The sequence below is a fragment of the Scomber scombrus genome, chromosome 14, assembly GCF_963691925.1.
Source record: "Scomber scombrus chromosome 14, fScoSco1.1, whole genome shotgun sequence".
In the NCBI taxonomy this organism is placed as follows: Eukaryota; Metazoa; Chordata; class Actinopteri; order Scombriformes; family Scombridae; genus Scomber; species Scomber scombrus.
In genome coordinates, this window is record NC_084983.1 from 14040115 (window position 1) to 14065369 (window position 25255).

The following is a 25255-nucleotide window of genomic DNA, read 5'->3' on the forward strand; positions in this document are numbered from 1 at the left end:
CTTGCAAAAATGAACTTGCCTGTAAAGGCATTCCTATATCAAATATTTTGGAAGTTAATTGGAATGGAAACTCGGTTCTATTAGCATCGTAATACAGTTATAGGCTATGGGTTACTTCCTATTAATCGTTTTGCTTTATTTACGGGCAGATAAACCCATCATACATAATGAAGTTTGACTTTTAAAACTCGAACTACATTTCTTTCTGAATAACTTATGTGTTCATGCATAACCAATAAGCCCACATAAACATGAAATATGCAGCTTGACATCTACTACATTACCACCATTTTTCTATACGGGAATTTTTCATAAAGGGTATATCTAAAGGAGATTTAAAATATATATATATATATATATATATATATATATATATATATATATATATATATATTATTATTATTATTATTATTATTATTATTAGTAGTAGTAGTAGTAGTAGTAGTATTACACAGAGCACACGTTTTAGGGACTTGTAATTGACCTTTCCCCCAAAAAGATATTCGATTTTTTTACTGAAAGAAATGGCCCGGTCCCCCATTAGTTTTTCTCAAAGCACCATACTGTGAGAAACACTAATGAATTACATAGAAATACAGCTGATTGGCTCAGTGCAGCTGCAGTGCTGCTGACCGCGGGGTGAGCGTCTCCCACGCGCTCTCACGGAACACAACACCGGCGCGCGCCTCCGGGAAACTTCACTAGCTCTGTCACGCTCGTGACAGTCACTGAAATGTATTAGTAGTTTATGGGTCAGAACATGGAGCGGCTGGTGCTGCAGTCTGCCGTGTTGGAACAGTGGAGAGGAAGAACGATGTGCTGAGATGTGAGTACAATAGCTTTATTTTACATGTAGTCTAGGAAAGACTATGAAGGTTATGAACATCACCACAAGTTATTTTTTAGTTTAGGTAGCCTACTACATTTGGGCGAAAAGTCCAGGTTTACAGTCAATATTCGTTTCATATTCGCGCACACTTAAGAGGTGAAGTTTATAATAATAACCGATTTTCAGTGATGTGCCAAATGAGTAAGCACAAATACACTTAAATTGACGAAAATAGGTTATTAAGACTACACTAACCATTTAGTTGGAGTTTTCTCAGTATTAATCTCAAATATAGGCTACATGATTCATTTCATATATGAGTAAGGAGAACTTTGTATAGATGTCCTGCCACTTTATTGGATTAATCCATTAAAAACTATCAGCAGTCTGGTGCTCCAAAATCTAATGTTTCTAATGCATGTGTGATTCTCTTTCATTTGTTTCTGGGACAGAAAGTCAGTAACATACAGCATTGTGTTTGTAAAGAAACAATATGAAACTGAGGAATTAGGAACGCTCAATAGAGAAAAACAGTGAAAACCAATATATGCAATCAAATAGCAAACATTTTGCTCTACCTCACTGGACAAAGCCCTCCTTTTGCTGCACATTGTGCAATGACGACAGCTCTACATACCCATTGTGAAGATGGAAGGAAGAGGAAGACGCCACTGTAAATCCAGAATGCTCATGGTCACAGCTTCTTGTGCTGGCTTTCCTGTTTTTCATACCTTTGACAAGTGCACTACTTCGTCCATGCCTCCTTCTGTCTGATGGCAATATACAAGCACTGTTTGTTGTTGTGTGCTGCCTTCTTTTGGATTAATGTTATTTATCTTGTAATTTGCCCCTGATTTGTATAGAGGCAGGGATGGTGGAAGGGGACGGTCATGTGGAGTAGGAGAAAACAGAGGCACAGACATCGGAATGCCAGAAGCTGTCTCACTGCTGACTTTTCTGCTGGCGCTCATGGGATACGGTGAGTGTCACCAAACCGTTCACCTAAACGACATAGCCTAACTGCGTTTAAAAATGCTGGCAGGACCATTGATTTTAATGCAACTAATGAAGCAAGCACATGTTCACTCATAGTGCAGTACTCTATCTGTATTCTACTGTGTGTACTTTCATTTAAACTGGTTTTTACACTTATACTGCACTAATGGTTTAACTTATCTTGTCTATAAAATATGTAACTTACTTACTGATGCACAGTCCATGTTTTTTTGTTTTTTGTGGATCCACAGTGTCTGGCTTGAAAACTGAGTTGTTTATTTAGTTGTACTGAGAGCAAATTCCACCATTTGTGGTTGTGTGGTCATTAAAATTGAACTTGGTGTCACTTTTTTGTATCATGAATTATGATATGTAATTATGCGGTCAAAAGTAACATAGCAAGTAAATCACATTTCTCAGAGTTATTTCACAAATTTATGAGAAAATGAGAATTCCCGTTTGACTTCGTCCTCCCACACAGTCCAAAGTGATGGATATCAACTAGATATGTTAACATATAATTTAGCACACCTACACAGTTTTAAGGATAGAATCGATTCTGGAAAGCTTCCCCTCTTTTAGTGTAATGCCATATTTAAAATACAATGCAATAGTGAAAGTGACCAACAATATATGTATTGTTTGTCTGTCTTATGGAATTGCTGCAGTAAATAGAGGCAGAAACCCTGCCAAAGAGATCCAAATGCTAGCTTGCCAAGTCACACAAGAAGAAAATTGAAAAATCACGGGTACCGGAAGCATTTTGAAAGAAAAAAAGGAATTAAAAATTAAGGACAAAATCTGTGAGATAACACTTCATGGATAGTGGACCTGTTCAGAATTTCTTGCACAAGGTGCATGACTTCTAACTTATGTGTATCCTTTTCTGCAGCTTTGGCAGGGCTCAATATCTGGCCCTCCTTCCACGTTGCCCTTAGCAACGCCAGCGTATTTGTGGACTTCAGCACAAAATCCAATCACAGTTCCAATTGCAACACGAGTCTGTCTCTGATCAACACAGAAACCAACACCACCCTCTTCACCAGGACTCTCCCTAACGACCACACTGCGGGTCGGGTGGAGTTCAACTGTTCATGCTTCCTGTATGCGGGAACTTTCCGGTTCCTGCTGAGGCAGACCAGCATCATTGCTGTTTCTCATAGAAATGGGACAAACGGCGGTAGCAGGGAGAGCACAACCTGGTTGTGGAGTTCAGAACTGCAGGTTCAGTGGCCCACCTTTCACATCGCTGTAGAGAGGGCTGGAAACAACTCGGGATCTTTTCAGGCAAGACAAACAAGATCTCAAACTTCACAATCTAAGTGTGCAGCACAGTGAATTATTTCCCAACATTTCCTCTTCTGTCTCTCTCCAGGTCAGGATATCCACCAATGAGTACTTTCAGGCTTGTTCCAGCGGCCTCGACTCTGCTCTCTTCCTAGAAGTCAATTACATGGAGTACAACCAGATTGGGCGAAACAACATCAACAAGGTCCGAGCCCGCACACGACATCCAATTAAACCTGTCCGTTCCCAGAGCATCGAGCTGCCATGTGCCTTCCCCTTCACAGAAAGGGACTTCATACAAGTGGCTCTACGGTCTCCTCATACAACACATGAAGTGAAGAGCTCTGGGCCTCTCTATCTGTCCCGTATCTTTTCCTATAAGCTACTGGTAGAAAATGCCAACAAATATAAGAGTGGTTGCGAAGGGACTATGACTGTGAAGCTTGTAACCCCACCTTGTGCACACATCGATGGGAAAGTTTTGCTGTATAAGGATGCAGGTGCTGGAAGAGCGGTTGCGATTTCAACTGGGATGGGAGCAGGAGGAACAGCACTGATGGGGTTCGGACCAGAGGAACCGTCTTCTCCTCAGTTGGCCTTTAACTGGCTGACTCGGGGGGAGAATGAGACAGAATTCAACTGCTCTGTGTTTTACCCAGGGAGGAATAAATACTGCTTCCGTTTTGTTTTCAACTACAGTAGCTCCCCTAGTCCAGCACAGACCTGTTTGGTGGTTCATAGGAGTGCAGGTAAGATTTGATATATAGACACATCCCCATTTGGAGGGAAGGAGAGCTGCTTAACTTAATTTTAATCAAATATTCTCAAATTGATTAAAATATGTGGTGTCATTACCATGTAGGCAGTGTTCAATATTCTAAAGAGTAAAGTTTAGTATGTGTTTTTACCTTTGCTAATGTGTTTGGCTGCAGTTATGATTTTATTGCTTTTGAAATTCAATTTAGTTATATTAGTGACATTATTTAAATGTGATGTTTCATGGTCGACACATTTAACATCGTTATAATTATTCACACATGGGAGTAAATCGGCCACAACTGTCCCATTCTCATTATAGAAAGATTCCTCCAGCTGTGTCCTTGCTTTGTCTATTTTGGGGATAAAGCATTAACTGGTTGATGTCATATGATGTGATGGTAGTGTATTTTTCAGCTGTATGTAGAAGAGTTTGATTAGTTATACTTCCGATGGCTTTTTATTGTCTTAAAATATTCTCAGCATTTGCATAAAATTCATAGTGGAAACCTTACAGTTTTGTGATAATATGGATGAGGACAGCGTATGGGGCTCTTTAGCGTGTGAACATGTGGATGAATTAGGAAAATATTATTGTTTACTAGCTTACTCACTTACCTGCTGTTTAACATGCTTTTGATCTGTTTCTTTGCAGACTCATGGGGCCCCTGGCAGCCATGGAGTGTATGTAGTGTGAGCTGTGGAGAGGGGATGAGGGAACGGGTGCGGGAGTGTTTGCTGCCATCAGGTGTGGGAGAGATGCACTGCACTGTCATGGAGAAGGAACAGTCCCTCTGCTCACTGGAGGAGTGTATCGGTCAGTCTCCCTTTTTTTCTCTTTCCCTTTCCTGGATTTTTTCCCCCACTTTTTCTTATTCCCTCACCTTAGACTATAAAATGAAACACATCTCCAAGAATCACTTTGCAGCACAATACTTATGAACATTATTGTCTTCCATTCTTCCCTAGTGTTGCCTGCTCCTTCTCCATCCCTCCCTCCTGTTCTTGTTGGAGTTGCACCCCTGGGTGGTAACATGGTTGTGGTGGTTGGTATATCACTTTGTCTGGCTGCGATTCTGGCCACTATTGTGGTAACTGTGTGGAGAAAGCTTTGCCAGACCCCTCAGTGCAGCTCTGTCCGCAGAGGGTCCATGCATTCCCCTGGTGGACGCAAACTTTCTGATGAGGCCTCCATTTGTGGGCACAGCCTCCAAAGACCTAGCCTGTCTGACAGCCATAGCCCACCAGGGGGCATGAGTGTGGGTGTGGCCCAGAATGACGGGCCTTCCCTAGGCAGTCAGCCTCCCCCACAGACCCTGGTGATACCTCTCTCACATGACCCAGAAAGGCTGTCTCCCACAGGTCTGAAGATGTTGCCACCCATATTTGGGTATGTATAGAATATTATTTTCTTTTATCAGACATAGACTGTAACTGTCAAACTTATTCTATCAGTTCACAGTCATGGAAAACAAAATCTGTCTCCCCAGGTACCGGTTAGCTCAGCAGCAGTTAAAAGAAATGAAGAAGAAGGGGTTAAAGGAGGCCACACAGATGTACCATGTCTCTTCAAGCCCAGTCCATGACACCTTGGTAGAGACATCCGCTTCACCCACCAGCTCCCCCGTTCCCACACCAACTGAATTTGCTCAATCAGCGCTACCCTTGGGCCTCCAAGGCGACACCGATCACAGCCATTTACACGTTGCAGTTTCCTTTTCAGAGTTGCCAACACAGACCTCTAGGATCACGCCAGATAGACTGAGTCCAAGAGTGGAGCTGGTCTTAGGTCCTCCCATTTCTGGACATGCAAGTCGGGGCAGCTCAAAATGGCTTGACCGCACTGCTGACTGGGTGGAGATGGTAGAGAGGAGTGGGTTAGCAGGAATGGGAAATTCAAATCATAAGAATCCAAATTTCCGCCGGACCTCCAGTTTTAATGACCCTAAACCCCATTTTCCATCTTCTGCACACTCCAGACACTTCAGAGAAAGGAGCATGACTCAGGTCTATAGATCTATACAGATATAATTATGCATTTCCTATCTAAGCTACAGTATATGTGTAGATCTGTTTAAGCATTTTGTCAAAATGAAGAATACTCATATCTTTTTCAGGTGGGATCTCGGACCCTTCCTGAAGGAAGCTGTTGGACCAAAGGAGTGAGGGAGAGGCAGCCGTACTGCTCTTACCCCATTCCAGAGCATGGGGCCTCAGAGTGGGCTAAATCCAGACCCCAGAGAAATGACCAGAGGAGGCCCTGGATAGAGACAGCTGTTCCTTCTCTCAACACTGGACTCAAACACACAGGAACCAACACAAACATCACCTTTGAAAAAGATGCTAAAGCCAACCTCAATGGCACTGGGGAAAGGCAAAGGGGTGGTGAGACAGGAGGTAGAGGTGGAGAGGGAATCTCAGGGATTGGGGGTCCAGCCACGGTGACTTCCAGTTCTCGTGGAATGAACAAGCTGAGTGTGGATCGGGCTGAGCAGAACTGGAACCGCCGCGGCCCATCACCTATACAGAGGAACATCCTGGCCCGGAAATTAAAGGAGGCTCAGTCCTTTTCCGCAGTCAAAGGGCGTCAGCGCAGCTCCACTTTCAGTACAACATCCTCGGAGCAGAGGAAAGATCGCTGTCACTCTCTGCCAATGTCTGGAGACTACAACAACAGTGACGGCTCTCCATACAGGCTGAGTGAGGCAGAACAGAGGATGTTGGACCTAGATCTGACCTCAGCATAGAAGAGGAGGATTAGATGAGACAGGTTTGTAATACCACACTATGGAGGAACTGTTATTGCCATATGCATACAGTATATTCCTAACTTAAACCCTCTCCACTACAGCTCTGACATTAAACAATACCCCAACCCAGACACAGGTATCAGGGAGGATGTTATGTATGTTAGAGATTTAGGGAGTTTGCGCATCCATGGGAAGTAGAGTAAAAAAAAAAAAGATTTTCAAGTTAATACAATTTATAAAAAAAAAATTTTCTATTGCATTTTTAATTGTAATTGTTTTAATATTCAATATAATATTTCAATATAGGCATTATAATTGAACATACTTTTGTCCAGTTTGTCAGAATTTCGCTTTTGGAATATGTTTCACTGTATACAACCTAGTATACAGTAACTAGTGTACAGTATTTGCTCTATTAACTCATATTTAACATGTCTGTAAGCACTGTAAAACACAGGATCTATCGAGGTCATTATTCAAAACACTACAAAAAGAGGTTAATCTTATTATTGTACACTGCTAAATGTGCTGTTTTTACCATGCTGTGAAATCATACTGTGCTGTAGTGAGACATGGTTTACTGTTAAGGGACAATTTGAATGTGTCATTCAGACAAAAATCCCTCCTTTGAGAACGAGTGTGATCAAAGCAATGTTGAGCATTTTCATGTGTTTCATGTTTTGCATTGTGTCTGGTTGCGATGCTTGAGGGCAGTAACATATGAACAACGAGACACTGTGGCTGATATGCAATTTGTTTTATTGTTTGAGTAATATCATACATTTTAATGATATCAAGTGCCTACTGGAAAACCGGAATCACTGTTTTGATAACTGTCCCAGATAATGAAGTAAAGGGAGACATTAAAATATAAAGAATTGAAACATGCCATCAGTCTAAGTTGCACTTATTCTTAATGTTCATTCAGGAATCTGAAGTGTCTAAAGTATTTTTAAATTTCCCCTGCTCCACTGCCCATGGTGTCCAAGAAAACCAGAGGCCGCACCTTCATGGTGGTGTGTCGAAGGGAATACCAGAGGCCCTTCCAGGTCCCCCACACCACACCATTGTCATATTGGCCCTTGTAGTTCCCTCTGTAGTAGAACTTTCCATTTAGGTTAGCTGCATGACACCTGTAGATAGAAAATGTACATTTCATAATATGAAATATGTAACATTTTGCAGAACAAGTATTTTTGTGTAATAAATTGGGGGGAAAAAGAGTTCATGGTTCAACAGGCAAAACAAATAAAAAAGTCCAGTACAGCAACTAAAACTTTTAAGAAAAGAAAGTCAAGTGGCAATGCTTGCACAGTAATCAAACAAAGGGAATATCACAGATAGAGAAATGGTAATACACATTTGGCTTTATTTGAAAAGTCTCACCTGTTGAACCACCAACCTGCCTGATTCTCCTGGGCACAGCTGCCCTGAAGGTAGCGGTCATTGTCCTGTCAGTGAGCATCAACATCATCAGTATACTAAGATCAGTAATACCATAGAAGCACCATCTTAGAATGGTAAAAAAAGGGACATATGACTAACCTGATCCCTGGTGCTGAACTGCATGCCACTGAGGCTGGCAGACCACTGCTCCACCATCCCTCCACCACCTGCCAGAGCATCTCCAGCTTGCCCACTGTAGAGCTCATAGTGAAGACGATACTTATCCTGGAGTGGGTATTAAAGTAAGTTAATGTTTGTTGAGAGGATTACAGTTTCTTCTATGACCAAGAAAGAATCTTGTAAAAATTATTTTTCTTACAGCTTCATCTGTGATCCTGAAGTTTTCATAAAATGCATAACTTCTGTGTCCATCCCAGTCCATTAGGTCTATCTTCACCAGGTTCTTTCCTTTAGGACAGACACATACATGCAATAAACAAGACAATCAACGAGGCAGACCTTTGAGATAAAACAAGACTGTTCCAAAATAAAATGCAGTATATAAAAGAAGTACAATTTATAGTTTAAGTAATTTGGGATTTTATTAATTGCTGACCTTCTGAGAGCAGAGAATAAATGTGCTCATTTCCCAGCCAAAACTCATCATTCCACAGTTTGAAGTCACCAAAACCGTCTCTGTAGTCCACCCAGTCTCTAAAAAGAGAATTAGGTAGACCTGTTACCTCACATGAAACAGTTGTGTAAACTCTATCAACACCTAAATTGTAATCTGATGCCGGGCTTTGCAAGGATTGTGGGGCTTGTAATTTTCCCAAATAATGTACTGTACATGGGGACATTCTATTGTTACAAACCTGTTGAAGTCAACTTTTCCATGCCTGCGTCTCTGAAATACTGTCCATCCTCCTCCGTCCTCCATATCACAATAGGTCAAAAATGGCTCCTGGTGTGACTTGGGTCTGATACGGTAGAAACCACTGGGTGCCTTCAGCCTGTCAAACAGCTCAGAGCAGTCTAGGAAGACGACATTGAAAAGACCCTAAAGATTTCTGCTTACCATCTTTACTGTTATACAGTGTACTTCGCAATGCATATTAAAGACCTATAAACTCACTGAACATGTAGGCTCTTTAGGTTACACATCCCAAACTTAAATTTTACAACCTGACACTGAGAGGACAAGAAAGGATGAGAGCTTTTCTTACCTTTGTCATAGACAATTAAATTGCCTGCAGATGGGAGTGGGTTCATCAGTGTCCCATTAGAGCTGTCTAATGTCCCACTGCTGTTGTTTTTTACATCAGCATCTGTTTCTGGAGCAAGGTCCGTATCAGACTCCGTAGATTGTAATGGACGGAAGTATTTGTGTGTCTGCAAGTGCTCAACTTGCCAAGCCACGATGAAGAGTTTGTTTTCCAGTTTCCTTATGCTGTGCTTGAGAGCTGCAACCTCTGGCCCGCATGAGTCCACTGCCTTAAATGAAGACAATCAAATTAATATACTAACATCCAGAGAGCCAGGGTTGCCTCCGCAGGCGTCTGTGAAATATGTTTTATTTATGATGACTGGCCAGTAAGTCATCATTACATGCCTTTTAGGAATGAAAGTTCAAAAATATCACCACCTTTCATTTATGTTTTTTGCTCAGGTATTTGCCTCTTTTCAATGTGAATATACACATAAAGTTCTTAGAGAGTGGGATCACCTACTGAGAACTGTGTAGACGAAGCCATGGTTGGGAACACCAGAGCCAACAGCATGAACACTAGCATGCCTTTCACGAAGAAGTCCCTTGTTGCAGTATCGGACTGAAATGATAAAACACATAACATATATATTTAGAATAATATAGAGGTAGATGGACAAGACAATGTACAATTCATCCTACTTTAAAAATCTCTACCTTCATTTCACGATCCCTCCACTTGTTTTGTCCAGGTTGAATGTTCTTTTCCTCTAAAAATTTGTCAGCATTATTTATAGGTGGGGCCGGTTCTGCATGGTCCACATTAGAGGATCCAGAGTGGACCAACCATGCCAGACACTGAACTCCAGCCAGTTTGTCTTTTTTTTCTTCCCTTTATCAAGAATGATATCATTTGAATGAGTAGTTGATCCCAGAACTGCAAATTTCCTCATGGACAGAAAGTGTTGACAGGACTCCATTCCTTACATACCACAGGTGCTGTTGATAAGATGCCTCCCCTCTTTTTTTTGTTTTTTTGTACATCATAATGCTTGGGTAAATCATTGTATGTTCATTTTTCATATCAATTATTGATTTGTGTTACATTATAATTTGTTAGTTGTGGCTTCATTAATATTAGATCAATTTGATCCTTAATAGAACAGCATTAACTAAGACTACACTGAACATTATACAAAACTACATGAGTATACAAAACTCAGAGTACCTCAAATAACAGTTAGTTCCAAAAACATGAAAGTAAAAAAACACAAGCTATTCAATCCAAGAACAGCAGACTCATAACAGATGCTTCTTTTGGATGTCAATATGCACTGTAGAAAGGCTCCCTCCAGTGGTGGCTGTGGGTTATTGCTCATTCAAAAAGTTCATAATAGAAGTTTATATTGTTTATTGATATGCTTTTACTGGCTATTTTATTATGCTATATGTTCAATATTTTTAAAAGTAAAAGTACCAATATTTACTAACGAATTGAAGTTATGCAAATAAACGTAATCTGACGTTTATAATGCTATATCGTAGTCACAGTTATTGTTTGTAATGTTATACCCCTTTAAACTTTAATTCACCCTTTCCCTACAGGAAAAAAAAAGGTAAAACGTAAAAAAATATAATTTCCAAATGTAGCTACCAAATTCACAATAACAACCAAAACTCAAACACGTCTGTTTATCGCTATCTTTGCAGATTATATTTTACAGACTATAGCACCATTTGTTTGAGAATGTGCTTTTAATTAGAACCAGATGTTTGAAAGAGGAGGGAGATGTGAGAGAGCAGCAGCAGCAGCAGCCTGTTGGCCTACTTTTTATCAACTAATACTGACGTTTGAACGTCTCTGCACAGGAGGGCTCGGTCAGTTATCGTGAGAGAGAGAGAGAGAGACAGAGAAAGAGACAGAGAGACAGAGAAAGAGAGAGAGGGTGGGCTGAAGAGGAAAGATGAGTGAAGACTAAACGACGAAAACCCAGAGCGCGTTTTTTTACGCCTGTCCAGGAAGTCCGAAACCGCTACGTTTGCAGAAACGATGAGTGGATGGATAGGGGAAAAAATCACCCGGTTAACCTTTGAACCGTCTTCCTTTGCCTTCACAAGAAGTCACAAGACAAACTCTCGTATAATTTCACGAGTGACAGTCGTAACAGTGAGCAGGCGGTGCGGATTAAACTAGTTTTTTGGGGGTCTACTGGGTAAACAAACCCCTCCAGGAGTGTAGAGGACTGCGGCTGGACTGTGTTGTTTTGGCCCAGAGGAGCTAGAGTTCGGATGGTTTGTGTTATTACATTTTTTTGGTCGCTTTTCATTCTTTTTTCCTGATAATGGATCCAGCTACCCTTCATTTGATCTATTAAGCTGCTCATTTCTTGCTTGTAGCTTAACATTTACTGCAGACGAGAGCACTGATTGCTGCGCTGGGGTAATTAGCACTAATGGGCTCATGTTGATTAGAAGTTTGTTTAGTTTAAAGAAAGAGGATGCACGTGACAAACTGATGACCAGCAAGACCCAAAGTTGTCCTCTTTGGGTTTTTTTCTTTTCTTTTCAACATTGTAACCATGGAACAGCATGCTGAACTTTAATCTTTTTACACTCTTTTGCTTTCAAATCTAGAGACTACACATTCAGAACAAAGCAAGAAGTGCAAAATACACACATCATGTCCTCTGTCTATTTCAGTCCAGGGTCGGATTCAGGTGTAAATGGGTGAGGAAACTTAGTGTCCATATGTTAACTGCAGCATTTAGTGTTTGACATGTAAATGCTTTATGTGTGCATGTGCTGTTTGTTTTGCCATCTGTTTTTTGTCAAGATGTGTTTCTATCTTGTTCATGTTATCTTTCTGTTAGAAACATTGCAAAGATGGAGGATGCAAAAGTGGAGATTGATGATGGAAAAGATGAGAGTGACGAACCAGACACGATGTACCAGTAAGTTCACACAGCTTGGACTTCAAATTTGTTTACAACATCCAATTCAGAAGCATTCATTTCTTTCTACATTTGCAGCAATATCCGGAAGAAGATAACACCGTATGTTATGTCCTTTGGATTTCGGTGAGTGTATTTTGAGAGATCTTTTGGAGTGTTTGATGTGTGATTGTTCTGTTCCTTCTTTGCCTGGTGTTTTGATTATGCTTAAGTGTATCTATCTGTTTCTTCAGTATTTTTGGAGTGATACTAATCCTAGTGGACTTCGTGCTGGTGATTGTGGACCTTTCCCTACCAGCCAGCAACAGGGATGTTGGAAATGCATTAGAGGCCGTGTCCCTCACCATCTCCTTCTTCTTTCTCATTGACGTTCTCCTGCGGGTCTATGTTGAAGGGTGAGTGCCATTCATGACACACAGGCAACACCCTGTAATTAAAAAATCATGCACTTAAGCTGTCTTTTATACACTTTTGTAAAAACAACAAACACTTTTTTTGTTTGCTGTTTTTGCAACAAACGGTTGTCTCAAGTTGTCATTGTGCAACCACTTGCATGTGAAAGTGAGTGACGCAAACATTCCCAGTGTCCTGTGTCAGCAGAAACAAAGTGTAAAGTTCTGATTAACTGTTAAACAGGAAGTAACGAAGAGGAAGCTCGGCAGGAAATTTATGGCATGTATCAGGCTGCTCCATGGCAAATATAATGATGTAATGTAATGAATACTGTAGTTTATGTTGAACTCTCTTGTGACAGTGGTAAGCTTCAGGCAGACTGCAATAAGTTGCATGATCTGGCCAGTTTTGTCTGCAGCATGTTGCTTGTTTCATGCAATAGTTAACTTCTCTTGGTCATTTTTTAGGTTCAAAGTGTACTTCAGATCCAGGCTGAACATTGTAGATGCCTGTGTTGTGGTAATCACACTCGTGGTCAACATGGTCTACACCTTCACTGAACTGTCAGGAACCAGCCTCATCCCCAGGTACCTGCTCTCCCTTGCATTCCCTGCTAAAGGTCGCTTAATGTTAGTCTGGAGATAGATTTTAATTGGGGAATAATATGATATGACTTTTTTTTTTTTTTATCTTTAAACTGATGTGCTGATTGAGGCTAAGCCTAAAGCGTGAGCCCTGCTGTAGGGGAACCTTTAAATACTGCAAGACACTACAATAACAGCTTTGTTTATCATAAAGCAATCAAACTTTATTTCCCTTTATATGGGTTTGTGCAATTCAAAGTGCTGCATCAATGATTGACAATCCAATATTAATACAGGAAAAATGTAAACAGTAAAAGTATTTGAGAAAAATAAAATTGATTTATAAATTAAAATACAGAGGGGATAATAATATTAATAATAATTAATGTATTGCAATGGTCTTGAAAATAATAATAATAATAATGCTACAGCTGCAGTGGATGTTTTAAATCTAGGTATGATGCAGAATATCAGACTGAACAATCAGTTCAGTGAACATCTTAAACAGACATGTTGAGAATTAAGTGATATTTACAGTACCGATCAGGGGTGTACAGTAATATTGATTTCAATGTCCTAGTGTCATCCTGCAGTACATAGAATGCCATTGACCATATTATATAATACAATAATGATATTGAGTACATTGTTCTGGACAACATTATTTATATTTGTTTACTTCACATACTGTACAATTTTTTTCACCAGGGTAGTGGCGTTCCTGCGTTTCTTGAGAATAATAATCCTGGTGAGGGTTTTCAGACTTGCGGCTCAGAGCAAGGAGCTAGAGAAAGTCACCAGGAGAATGGTAAGGTCAATACCGTGGAAGCATAGAAAACTGTGATCAGCTAATGTAGTTGTTTACTAATGTCTGCTGCTTCCCAATGTTATTTTTCTCAGGTTTCTGAGAACAAGCGGCGATATCAGAAGGATGGATTTGACCTTGATCTTACCTATGTTACAGGTAGCTGTAACATACTGTATCACACACTGCAAAAAAGAGAAAGAATAAAAAACACTATACATGCATGCTAGAAAGTAGATAGTGAGTCGATTGCTAAACCCTTAAAGTAGAAAACTATAGCTTGATTGCATCTTTACCTACTTCTCTAGACCGTGTCATCGCTATGTCTTTCCCCTCCTCTGGGAAGCAGTCCTTCTACAGGAATCCAATTAAGGTAACTATTCAGAGGAAATGGGCACACATGTATTAAAATCCATCTCAGCATGCACAAATCATCCCACATAACATATTTCTCTTCTCATGTACAGGAGGTGGCAAGGTTCTTAGACACTAAACATGAAGGCCACTATAAAGTTTACAACCTGTGCAGTAAGTTTGCACCTCTTCTCATCACATGTACTTAGTTTCCTTTCTGTGGAATTGCACAATTGGTCAAAATCATCTTACTGTTTCCAGGTGAGAAAGGCTATGACCCCCAGTTCTTCCACTACAAGGTTGAACGAGTGTTCATTGATGACCACAACGTTCCTTCCTTAGAGTGAGTGATATTTCCTGTTCTTTTTTCGCCTCTCACTTTTGCTTGTAATTATACTGAGGCATAGTTATAGTACTGATGCATTGGTTTGACATTATTGACCTGTAAACAGTATCCTTAAAAGTTGTGAGCATGTGTATTATAAACACCTTCAGAAGCATGATAAAGTAATAAGTATCACTAACTGGTATTACTGGTTGTAAAGCACCTTGTCAGCTTATCTCAACATCATTTTGATTGTGCATTGGACTGATTGTCTCAGGGACATGCTGAAATACACAGTAAATGTGAGGGACTGGATGTCTGCTGATCCCCAAAACATCATTGCTATTCACTGTAAAGGAGGGAAAGGTGATGCCAAACATCTCTACTTGTTTCATTATTATTATGTGAATAATTTGAGTTGAATAAAGACACTATTTTGGTGTACAGTTGTTGAAACTGTACAAAACAAGAGTCACATATAGTTTAATAATTCTGGTGCTCTGTTTCACAGGACGTACAGGTACTATGGTGTGCACCTGGCTTATTGACAGTGACCAGTTTGAGAGTGCGCAGGTAGGTCTCTGAAACCTTTTGAAGGTGCAGTGTGTAGAATTTAGTGGCATCTAGTGGACCAGACTTTGCAGCAATTAAAAAATAATATTCACTGGAATGTTTTAATTAGCATATAATCCCATGAAAATAAGAATTGTTGTGTTTCCGTTAGCTTAGAGTCCTCTACCACGAAGCCCACCATGTTACACCGCCTTGTTTCTACAGTAGCCAAGAATGGACAAACCAAACACTAGTTCTAGAGAGGGCCTTTCACATTTTTCGTAAGTTTCGCAAACACTGTGGGTTCTCCTACATGCTTGAAAGGCCAGAGTTGAGGGGAGGGGAATTCAGTTGATTGCAGCCTGCAACCTCACCACTAGATGCCACTAAATCCTACAGACTGGTCCTTTAAATACTGTTACTTTTCACAGTATCCCATTATGATTAGTCTCTATGCCAAATTTGTGAACTATTTAAAAAAAAAAAAAAACATATCCGTCATTAATAAATTATTGATAACTCCTTGATTAAACCATTAATAGTAGTTTTTACAGGTTGGTTGAGGGAAACAAATCACAATCACACTAATATTGTTCTATGTTACCTTAAACAGGAAAAAACAATTTCAATTTTTGTATATTCCATGTCAGTTAAAGAAAAATCATTACATTTCAGGCTATAAGAATCGTGTTGGGATGTTTTGCTGCTCTTAAATGTAAAAATTGTAAGTATTTAGATTGAAAAGTAAAACATTTTTGATAAGTAGACTTCCTTACATGCATTTGTTTTTCTTCACCAGGACAGTCTGGAGTATTTTGGTGAGAGGAGGACAGACAAGAGTCGCAGCTCCAAGTTTCAAGGAGTGGAGACTCCCTCACAGGTAAGAACAAGCCTTTTGGGCCACACGTACAAAGACCATGTTTTAACAGAAGTGTCTATTTAGAAATGTTGCCAATTTAGGACTTTATATTTTGAAACCACTTTGTATAGAATTTGAAATACTCTCTCTGGCGCCCCCTTGTGGTACAGTAGTATTAAAAGACCATTCCACCAGAATGGTTTCATTTTTCTATAAAGTAAAACAAATTTGAAAGATACTGCAATCACAGATTATACACTTAGTGATTTTAACATATGAATGACACAAGCTGGAGAATTTAATAAGTTACAGTTATTGTGTGTCAATCCATATATTTGTTTATCCGTTTCTTTAGCAGAACATTATTTCAAGTCAATAGTTAGTTACTATATTGTTAACACCTAGCAGTATGGTAATACCATAGTACCATATAAACTTATTATACTATGCTTATTAACTTATTTGTGTATACTGTATGCATAGAATATAGAAGATGTGTTCCCTTTGCATCCTTTGCATAATTAAGTTCAACTTTATTGTCATTCGTATTAATGAAATACTTGTGTTCTGGCTCCAATATTTAATTGTCTGTTATCTTCTTGACTGTTATCTTGACAGTGTAAGATTTGAATAAATTGTCAGTGGAGAAAAATGAATATATTTCCTCATAAAACCTGAAATGATGAGTGATGAGGCTTTAGCTCTGCTGTCTGTGTGAACTACAGAGCAGGTACGTGGGCTACTATGAGACCATGAAGACTAAGTTCAACAGACAGCTGCCTCCACCTAAAAGCCTCAGGGTCAAGAGCATCCGCATTCACTCCATAGCAGGTAAAACCCAACAAAATAATACATGTAACTTCATATTCTATATGTCTGTTTGTACGCATGGTAATGTTTGCTTTTTCTTCTTTGTTTTGCTTTCATGCAGGTGTGGGTAAAGGTGACGGCAGCGATCTCAAGGTGAAAATAATCGTGAGGAAAGAGCTCGTGTTTCAGTGTGTGTGCGCCAAGCAGGAGAACTGCACAGTAAGTCTTAAAGTCACACATACACTCATCAAGTCATACTGAGTCATTTGTTGGTTAACGCATTGCTGGTGGGATTTTTTTTTTTTTTAGGTATTTCCTGATGTGGGCAGTAATGCAGCAGTCATCAGCCTGCAGAATGGGCCTGTGGTTGATGGGGATGTGAAGGTCATGTTTGAATCGAGTGCTGTGAGTGCTTGCATTTACACTTTTAAACTACATATGTGAGAAAAGCTTGTGTTTAGACTGGTTGTAGCTCTCCTGTGATTCATTTTATCTTTTGTTTTTTACACATTCCCCGCAGGGTCTTCCAAAAGGATATGAGGATGTTCCATTCTACTTCTGGTTCAATACCTCTTTCATATTGGACAACAAGTATGTTTGTTGCTCCGATGCAATTATTTATTCAACTCTTTAAACTCAAAAGTGTTCATGTTCCGCTTTTCGATTAGTGCTAGTGATGAACTTATTGATGTTTCTGCCTTCCCACAGGCTGTTTCTACCCAGGGAGGAGCTGGACAACCCACACAAACCCAAAATGTGGGACCTGTACAAGGAGGACTTTGGTGTCACTATGTTTTTCTCAGAACCCTAATAAAAGCCCTTCAAAGATGAGGAGGTTCTTCTTAACAAATAAAAATGTCTGGTGACATGACACGAATGATGGATGGTGGGCAGAAATTGGTAGAGTGAACACTAACTCAAGAAAAGAATGGAAGCATAAGGTTAAAATTTCTAATAGAGGCATTCATTTACATTTGTTCAAATGTCTTTTTCTTTGGTGCAATGGGGACCTCCACTGAGTCAAATCATACAAACTGCAATGTGTTGTGTGAAAAAATGTATAGGCTTTTCTTTTTTTGAATGTTGTATGAATGCCAGAGATGACTTTTAATCTCTAGTTTATTTTGACTATGAATGATCAAGATTTTGTATTTTGAAAGAACTTCTGTTTATAAAAATGTAAAAAAATAAAAAAGGGAATTTTTGAAGCATACTCATCATTTTCATCAGCACTTAATATCAGTGTTAATTTAACCTTTCATATGTGAATAAATCCCAAATCAACCAAGAGGAAGAGTAGACATGTAATCTTCCTTGGATAATTGCTTTGTAAAGTTTTGAATTCAGAATTTGAGTTGCTAAAGAGGAAACGTGTTAAGAGTCAATATTTAATGACGAGTAGTCACTTGAATCAGTTGTGTCCTTTTGGTGTCCTAAAATAAAATAGTCTGAAAAACGAATGCACCTGCTGAAATTATAATGCTGGAAGATTGGGGGTCACACTAATGACCACATTTGACGTATTGGAACTTCTCCCCTGTGCTATTGTGAAGTCATCGCTTCTGAAGCAGTCAGTATGAAACTTTTAATATACTATTTCTACCTACCACACTGCATATACTGAACGGTTGATGAGTTAATGGAACTAAAATCAGACAATGGTGAGGCAAAGGTGTAAACCACATAACAGTTTACCAGAACATAGGATGCCATAGCAAACAAAAAACAAGTGGACATAAGTATCAGATTTAATCTTTTATACATAATTCATACAATCTCTTCAAATTATTGCTCATTTTACAAGCTGCATTACTTGTCACAAACACACTGAACAACACAGATGAAATAGACAAAGATATGAGTGTGCCTTCTCATGCTTCTCGCACTGCGTGTCTATCAATACTGTTCTGGATTCAACCCTCAAGTGAACTACCCAACCAAGAATTAAAGTGCAGACAGAAGTAAACCTCAAAAAGGGAAATGCTGTGCATTAAAGTTAGATACTTGAGAAACTGACCATAACTGTGCTACTTATGAATTGTCAGAATTGTCTTAAGTTAATACACTCACTGCATGCTGCATAACTCAGCTAAGCTCAAACCTGAGAAATGATAGACAAGGTCCATTACTCCCAAAGCAAAGTTTGAACACTGGAGTTTTTTTAAACCCATTGTCGGTAGTAACACAGTATGTAAGCAGCTTTTATAGTTGCAGGATTGTTGTGAAGGATGGATATACATTTTTCAATACAAGGCACCCATTACAGTAGAACTGCACAATCTACTGCTAAAATTACTGACTCTGAACAAACTACCTACTAGCCCTGTCGTTCTTTGCATTTCCAGTAAACAGAACACATTTCAAGCAGTTGCGAAACAGCAGTGGACAAACCCAAGGCCTGTTGCCAAATACAATCAGTTAACACAAGGCATATCTGAGAACCATTGAAACTCTTGTCAGGTTTATGAAATCCAAATAAACTGTCTGTAATGGCTCCCAAATTACATTGTAATCTAACAAATATAACAATCCTATCTGACTAAATAGCCACAGGAAACAAAATGGAACTTTTAGGCTCAATTTCATATTTGGTCATATTTCTTTCCTCGCCCCAGTACCCATCCAGTCCAAACTTCCTCAAATCAACAAAGGGTTGTTCTAGCAGCTCGGGCTAAGTTTCCCCCAAATCCATTGAGGAGGTCGCACTGTTCCAACTCATCATATCTCCCACTTCGCAGAAAGCAGAGCACTGTGGTTTTGCAGGTCTCTTTGCAGGGCTCTGAGACATGTCCTTTATGTCTGAAGTACCAGAACTTCTGGAAGACCTTGTCATCACTGAAAAAGGTCTTTATCAGCCCATTCCAGTCAGAGGGGAACAGACTGGAAAGACCATAAGCTTCAGTTGCACGGTACAGCAAAGTCCATTTTGGGTTCGGTTGAGGTTTACCTGGCCCTCCTGGACTGTGGTTTACCTCTGTGAGGTTGAGGATATAGGTTTCATGTTCAAGCACCAGCCGAGAGCTGCCTTGGTAATTCCCATCAACATAGTAGACACGGTAACCTGGAAAAAGGATAAATGTTAGTTTTCATGCCCAAGCATTACTGCCCTTCACCGTTAGGATTAGGACAGAGGGCTAAATCAACTCATGTCCTCACCTGGGTTAAGATTAACAAAGGTAGTGACACTGGGAGCGATGAATGCCACTCCTAATGGGCGGGTCATGGTCTCCTCATCATAGAACATTTGGAACTCATCCAGATGTGTATGGCCAAAAAACTGCCCACTAATTGTACTTTCATATCTGGGACAAAAAAACAAACAAACAAAAAAAAAAAAACTTTACAACTTTTCTCATCTCTCTTCTAATTGGTAGGTTGCAAACAGTTTGGCTGTTACATGATGCAAATTTATGACCAGTGGGACACTGACCTTTTGGGACAAAAAAATTTGGATAATTATTAACTAAAGCAGGTCCATAAAAGCAAACACGAGACATCAGCCATGCAAAAAAATAAAAATGGGAAGAGACACAAGTGCTGCTGCTAATGAGACAACCACAGGTCATCTGCAAGATAACCGCAGTCCCTGACTACCCGTAATCTGGACTGATGCCAGTTACTAAAATTAAATTTACAGTAGATGTCAGCTACAATAGACATGTGGCATTTATACATTCACTATGGGGGAATGCATGTTACACATGACCTCCAATGATCTGCAGCTACCACTAACAATCACACTGCATATTAACATTTAACCACTGTGAGTGTACAGTGCGTTATGTCCTTCCAAAAACATGACACAAAATGATGAACTGCTACTGAAACTGCAACAGCTGCTCATTTTCTACATCTTACTATAAATGATCAGTGTACCTGTTGATAATGTGATAGTAGTTCCAGCTCCAGCTGCCAAGACACAGGCCAGGTGGAATGTGACCAATAATATGCACCTAAATGAGGAAATCACACCATGTAGAGGACTATTTTTACAGATTATACACAAGAGCAATCTAATTCTCAGTACAAGTGACTAGAGGAAGGTAAAATAGGAAGTTATTATCCACCTGTAACATGAAGCACATGATTAAGGTAGGACAATGTGAATCTTAGACGCATTAAAACCACACTGAGCATTGAATGATCTTTTCAATTTAAGAAGTGACACTACTGTGCCGTCTTCTTTTCAGTTATTGGTGCTGAACGTTCTCACATGCCGCTTTGTTCATGTTGTTTTTTGTCTTTGCTGCTCTACTCACCTTCTCTCCCTGGTCCTCACTGGCCTGGAGAATATGGACTAGCCACTGCAGCTGGTTAGCAGGATCGGTAGAATTCACCATCAACCAGAAGTTTTCTCGAGCACAAAAGTTCATATTGAGTGAGACCACCCTCAGACCTGGCTGAATCTCCATGGTATAAAATCCTCCGTATCTAAAATTATCCGCAAACAGACAGAATTGGAAGACTTAATGATTGGAAAGGATTTTCCTGATCACCAAGTCAGAAGCTCCAGGGATACCCGCCAAAATTCCAAACCGTCAATCTAGGGAACAATATTCTGAGAAATGTGACCACTTCTGTTTGCAAATAGTAGAATGTGAAACTGCATGAACAAGTATCAGATACATTTTCTACTTTCATGATATTCATTTTTATGTTTAGCTTGTTATGTCTATATGCACCACCTGCCTGCACAAAAAGGTCACACAATTCAATTCAAATACATTTTGAAATGTAGATATAATGAAGATAAAAAAAAAAAAAGAAAAAAAGTAAATTTGATCCAACCTCAGAGTCTTTAAAGCCTGCTCTGGCAACCATGGTGCCCACTCTTTTGCCATGGTCTCATAGAGCCAGGCAGAGGATCTGTTGCCATGAACAAAAGGTGGTGGGAAGCTGTTCACTGGTGTACTCTCATGGTTTCCTACTGCTGGGTAAACTGTTACATGAGGTCCCAAGTGTCTGGACAGAAGATCAGAGAACAGAGACAAGAGTCAATAGCTGTTTGAATTGATTCCAAGTTACACATGACAAACATTTGACTAAAGTTACAGCAAAAAATGTCCCATGCGTTTTCAGTCATAGTACAAAAGCCTTTTGAGGTTAAAATGGAGCAACTGCATTATCCAGAAATTCCAGCATTGAAACATTAAAAATATTAGCTGTACGATGTGGGCCTGTCATTTTGGCACTGAAATATTAGTAATAATTAGAAAACACCCCCACAGCATTGTGAATGAAATTATGTTTATCTAATCCTTGAGAAAGATTACTTGTGGATGAGCCTGGAGGTGATGGTTAGCTCAGACAGCTGTTGTTTCCTGGTCTGAGACCAAACATTGTGTGCTGGTATGTCTCCAGTCCAGTAGACCCAGTCCCAGGGGCCGGCTCTGGCAACGTTTTCCAGGAGGTTCTCCACTGTCCGTAGTGGCAGGTCACACTTACTATAGGTTCCCCAGTACCCAGCCTCCCTCCGCCGCCAGCTGGGAGAGCCAGAGTCTTTACGGCAACACAGAGGGTCTTTACAGTCTGCTGAGCTGCCGTTTTCATATTCCTGTCAGTGAGGAGAATATTATTTAATGTCTGGCTGATCTAAATTGCCCTGATCATTTTCTGGGTAGTTATTTCCTTATTTCCTAGGAAAACTACAGTATTATCTTAAAAGGACAAAAACAAAATCAATAATTTCATGCTGTTTTGGTAGATGTGAATTCACTGAAAGCATTACAATACACTTTCTTTTTCTGAAGACTGCTGAAACTTGGAAGCCCTATAAAAAAAAATCTAAAATAAATAATAAAACCTGGCATGCTAACCCATACATTAAGAAGAGGGATAATATCAAACTGTACCAGCACCGGCTTCGGAGCTTCTTTAGATCATTTCTCCAAATGACACCCACTCACCTGGTCCAAGTGGATATCAGTTAGAAATAGGACCCTGTTCTTTGGAGAACCAGGTTTGGGAGGAGATGGTGGTGTAACAGGGGGTTTAGGAACTTTAGGCAAGGTGATGTTCCAGGATGCGTAGATGTCAAATTTCCCACAGGAAGGCCCCACCAGCAGGGCACACGCTTCAGTAGGCCAGAGCAAAGACTGCTGGAGGGCCCGGATGAAGTCATCCCTGAACAACTCTGTGATTTCACGACACACCAGCTCATCAGCCAGATGGAGATGGATACATGCTTTGCCTACTGCTTCTGCCACTCGCTCTTCATTTGCGTCGCTCTAGCAGAAGTAGCAAAAAGTCAGAACAGAATCAGAGAAGTGGCTTGAAAGTTATGCTTCAGTGACTGATGTAAAAACCTCAAACTTCCTGAATGGCAGTCAAGCTGAAAATGGACTGATTCATCTGAAATATTCAATTTACTGGACCACAATATATATATAGCTTGACATCATATAAGTCACACTTTTAATGGGTGCAGCATGTAAGTGTAATATTTACACTCTGAATTTTAACAATAAAAATGAATGAGATGAATCAGCATGCTTTTGCACTCCACATCTATAATTATTGGTTAACAGGAACACTTGAGGTCAACAAAGAGATCTGATGTGTTAAGCATGTTTTTGTGCCATGTCAGCATTAAACACAAGGAGATATAAAAAGGTTTTTTTCCAGGTGGCACCAAGTTCCCCATTGGCTGGCAAAGTTGAATAACCCTGTATAACAGTTATATTTCCTGCAGTATAATTGGTATAAAGTGCCTACAATATATATATTTTTTAAATGGATAAAAAAAAAAAAAAAAAAAAAAAAAATTCTGACCAGAAGTTAAGTCAACCATTTAGCCCTGAATTCAGTTTAGGAAGTCAGAAATCTCTAACTGCTTAATTTAAACCTTTAATTAACCAGTTAAATCCCATTGAGATTACAAGATCTTTTTCAAGGGAGCACTAGCCAAGATGGGAGCAATGCAGTGTTTCACACAGACAATTACAACTCATAAAAAACAAACAGTAGCAACACACAGGATCATATGCCTAAAAAGAGAGACAGGACAGAACATACCAAGCTAAGACAGAAATTGCCTAAGCTACTCATCAAGCTGCAATAAAAATAAATAAATTGCTGAATAAAAAGGAGTGGGAAAACACAAAAAGAACTATGCAACAATGCAATTAAAACCACTACATTTATCACTATCAAGGTAACTTGAACATATTTTCTTTAGGCTCCTACTTTTATGAAGGTCACAGTGTTGTTTGAAATGTTTTAGAGAGGTGCTTAATCAACTATATTTTGGAGGCTGCAGAAACACATCTCAATACAGTGTAATACAATCCAAGAGCACTAAAAATACAGCCTCCAGTTCATAGCCTACTGACCATACAATTTGAATCAACAACTCTCTGAACAGCTGCAGTGACAATTGAGCAACATAACCTTTCGTGAACGCAGAATATATTGCAGGACTGTTGTACTAACTTGCACTCATGGTCATGGTAACTATGTTTTGAGTTTTATTCTACTTGTGACCAGTTAAAGATTAATGACGTCTCGGACTGAATGGTTGGTCAAACTTCTACTTAGATATAATTATTGGATGTTATGCTGTTTTCTATAATAATACGGAATTATACAATTTAGATTTGTAGATAATGTAGGTGATCCTCTTTGGATTAAAGAAACATTATAAAAACATACCAGAAGGGCGATATCAAGGATGGTGAAGACAGCTTTGCACAGGGGGCAGGTGACATTTTTCCAGTTAAATCTGGCTCCCATGCTGCTGAACTGCTCCATGAACAACAGCTTGGATTTCTCTGAGGTCTGTGCTGGGTGACAGGACCCCAACAGTGGCAACAATAACAGGAAGGCACAGGCTGTCAGCCCGAAAGAGGGCAGCAGCGTGGGGGGCTTCATTGCTCCGACCGCTGGTGTTTGTTTGTAACCTCTGCGCCTGCCGACATGAACAAAACCAGAAAAGCGAGAAGTGTAGATGAAGTGCGGTTACACTCACCGGTTAAACTTGTAGAATAAATGACTCATTCGCACACAGGCAAGCAGAAAACATACATGCGAACGTCTGCTAACAAAATAGCTAACTTGCAACTCCTTTGCAACCCTTACCTCTACAAAAATGTTTAAAATGTCTGGAGCGGAGGTCCGTCGTCGTCTCGCCGGGTGAAGACAGGCAGGTCAGACAGGAAGCTTCAAACCCGGTTCCACTTTCACAAAATTGTAGCGAAGTAGCGAAACAACAAGCCCTTCCTCTGAAGTGCTCCCCAGTCAGCTGAGTCCTGCTTGTTATGATGAGTCTCGCTGCTCCTCCTAGTGAGAGGCACAGAAAGTCACCTGACTTATCACGTGCAACCCCCCCCCCCCCCCCCCCCCCAAGTAGCACAACCTGCTACTAATTGATCGCCCATTTAATGGTAATTGCACCAGCTGTGTTGTCGTTTTAA

General features: G+C 39.9%; 4 protein-coding genes across 5 annotated transcripts; 2 read left to right on the top strand and 2 right to left on the bottom strand.

The window, feature by feature from the left end:
* The first annotated feature begins 644 nt into the window (after nt 1-644).
* Nucleotides 645-7507, top strand: LOC133994477 (thrombospondin type-1 domain-containing protein 1). 2 transcript variants are annotated; one of them, XM_062433736.1, is made up of 8 exons: nt 645-826; nt 1693-1808; nt 2718-3112; nt 3201-3861; nt 4524-4685; nt 4838-5258; nt 5359-5875; nt 5986-7507. In XM_062433736.1, the coding sequence occupies exons 2-8, from the start codon at nt 1757-1759 to the stop codon at nt 6613-6615; spliced, it is 2838 nt and encodes a 945-aa protein (XP_062289720.1). In that variant the 5' UTR covers nt 645-826; nt 1693-1756; the 3' UTR covers nt 6616-7507. The 2 variants fall into 2 exon arrangements, with proteins under 2 accessions (XP_062289720.1, XP_062289721.1); XM_062433737.1 differs by lacking the exon at nt 645-826 and having other exon boundaries at nt 1613-1808.
* A 3-nt stretch (nt 7508-7510) lies between these two features.
* fgl1b (fibrinogen like 1B) lies at nt 7511-9934 on the bottom strand. Its single transcript, XM_062433680.1, has 9 exons — nt 9929-9934; nt 9735-9833; nt 9231-9498; nt 8880-9039; nt 8621-8718; nt 8384-8472; nt 8164-8289; nt 8005-8069; nt 7511-7751 (listed from the first exon to the last, which is right to left on the bottom strand). Exons 1-9 carry the CDS (start codon nt 9932-9934, stop codon nt 7571-7573), a joined length of 1092 nt encoding a protein of 363 aa, XP_062289664.1. The 3' UTR covers nt 7511-7570.
* Nucleotides 9935-11047: 1113 nt separating this feature from the next.
* On the top strand, nt 11048-18034 carry tpte (transmembrane phosphatase with tensin homology). Its single transcript, XM_062433044.1, has 19 exons — nt 11048-11503; nt 11846-11938; nt 12082-12162; nt 12241-12288; nt 12396-12557; nt 13023-13142; nt 13848-13947; nt 14040-14103; nt 14253-14317; nt 14412-14472; nt 14560-14641; nt 14901-14989; nt 15135-15196; nt 15975-16055; nt 16760-16865; nt 16966-17063; nt 17154-17249; nt 17365-17435; nt 17553-18034. The coding sequence occupies exons 2-19, from the start codon at nt 11892-11894 to the stop codon at nt 17653-17655; spliced, it is 1536 nt and encodes a 511-aa protein (XP_062289028.1). The 5' UTR covers nt 11048-11503; nt 11846-11891; the 3' UTR covers nt 17656-18034.
* Nucleotides 18035-18586: 552 nt separating this feature from the next.
* Nucleotides 18587-25087, bottom strand: smpd1 (sphingomyelin phosphodiesterase 1). Its single transcript, XM_062433119.1, has 9 exons — nt 24921-25087; nt 24495-24750; nt 22751-23071; nt 22118-22398; nt 21633-21806; nt 21104-21275; nt 20721-20797; nt 20001-20146; nt 18587-19905 (listed from the first exon to the last, which is right to left on the bottom strand). The coding sequence occupies exons 2-9, from the start codon at nt 24711-24713 to the stop codon at nt 19487-19489; spliced, it is 1809 nt and encodes a 602-aa protein (XP_062289103.1). The 5' UTR covers nt 24714-24750; nt 24921-25087; the 3' UTR covers nt 18587-19486.
* Nucleotides 25088-25255: the final 168 nt, after the last annotated feature.

Coding starts and splice junctions, on each gene's coding strand:
- smpd1 (XM_062433119.1), bottom strand. CDS start 24,713: ATGAAGCCCCCCACGCTGCTGCCCTCTTTCGGGCTGACAGCCTGTGCC. Junction 22,399..22,750: donor CTGATATCCACTTGGACCAG/GTGAGTGGGTGT, acceptor CCTCACTGACAG/GAATATGAAAACGGCAGCTC. Junction 21,276..21,632: donor CAGGCTTTAAAGACTCTGAG/GTTGGATCAAAT, acceptor GGATAATTTTAG/ATACGGAGGATTTTATACCA.
- LOC133994477 (XM_062433736.1), top strand. CDS start 1,757: ATGCCAGAAGCTGTCTCACTGCTGACTTTTCTGCTGGCGCTCATGGGA. Junction 1,809..2,717: donor GCTGGCGCTCATGGGATACG/GTGAGTGTCACC, acceptor CCTTTTCTGCAG/CTTTGGCAGGGCTCAATATC. Junction 3,113..3,200: donor ACAACTCGGGATCTTTTCAG/GCAAGACAAACA, acceptor GTCTCTCTCCAG/GTCAGGATATCCACCAATGA.
- fgl1b (XM_062433680.1), bottom strand. Junction 9,499..9,734: donor CTTCGTCTACACAGTTCTCA/GTAGGTGATCCC, acceptor TCTTCATTTAAG/GCAGTGGACTCATGCGGGCC. Junction 8,473..8,620: donor TTATTCTCTGCTCTCAGAAG/GTCAGCAATTAA, acceptor TCTGTCCTAAAG/GAAAGAACCTGGTGAAGATA.
- tpte (XM_062433044.1), top strand. CDS start 11,892: ATGTCCTCTGTCTATTTCAGTCCAGGGTCGGATTCAGGTGTAAATGG. Junction 13,143..13,847: donor GGAACCAGCCTCATCCCCAG/GTACCTGCTCTC, acceptor TTTTTTCACCAG/GGTAGTGGCGTTCCTGCGTT. Junction 16,056..16,759: donor GAGTGGAGACTCCCTCACAG/GTAAGAACAAGC, acceptor TGTGAACTACAG/AGCAGGTACGTGGGCTACTA.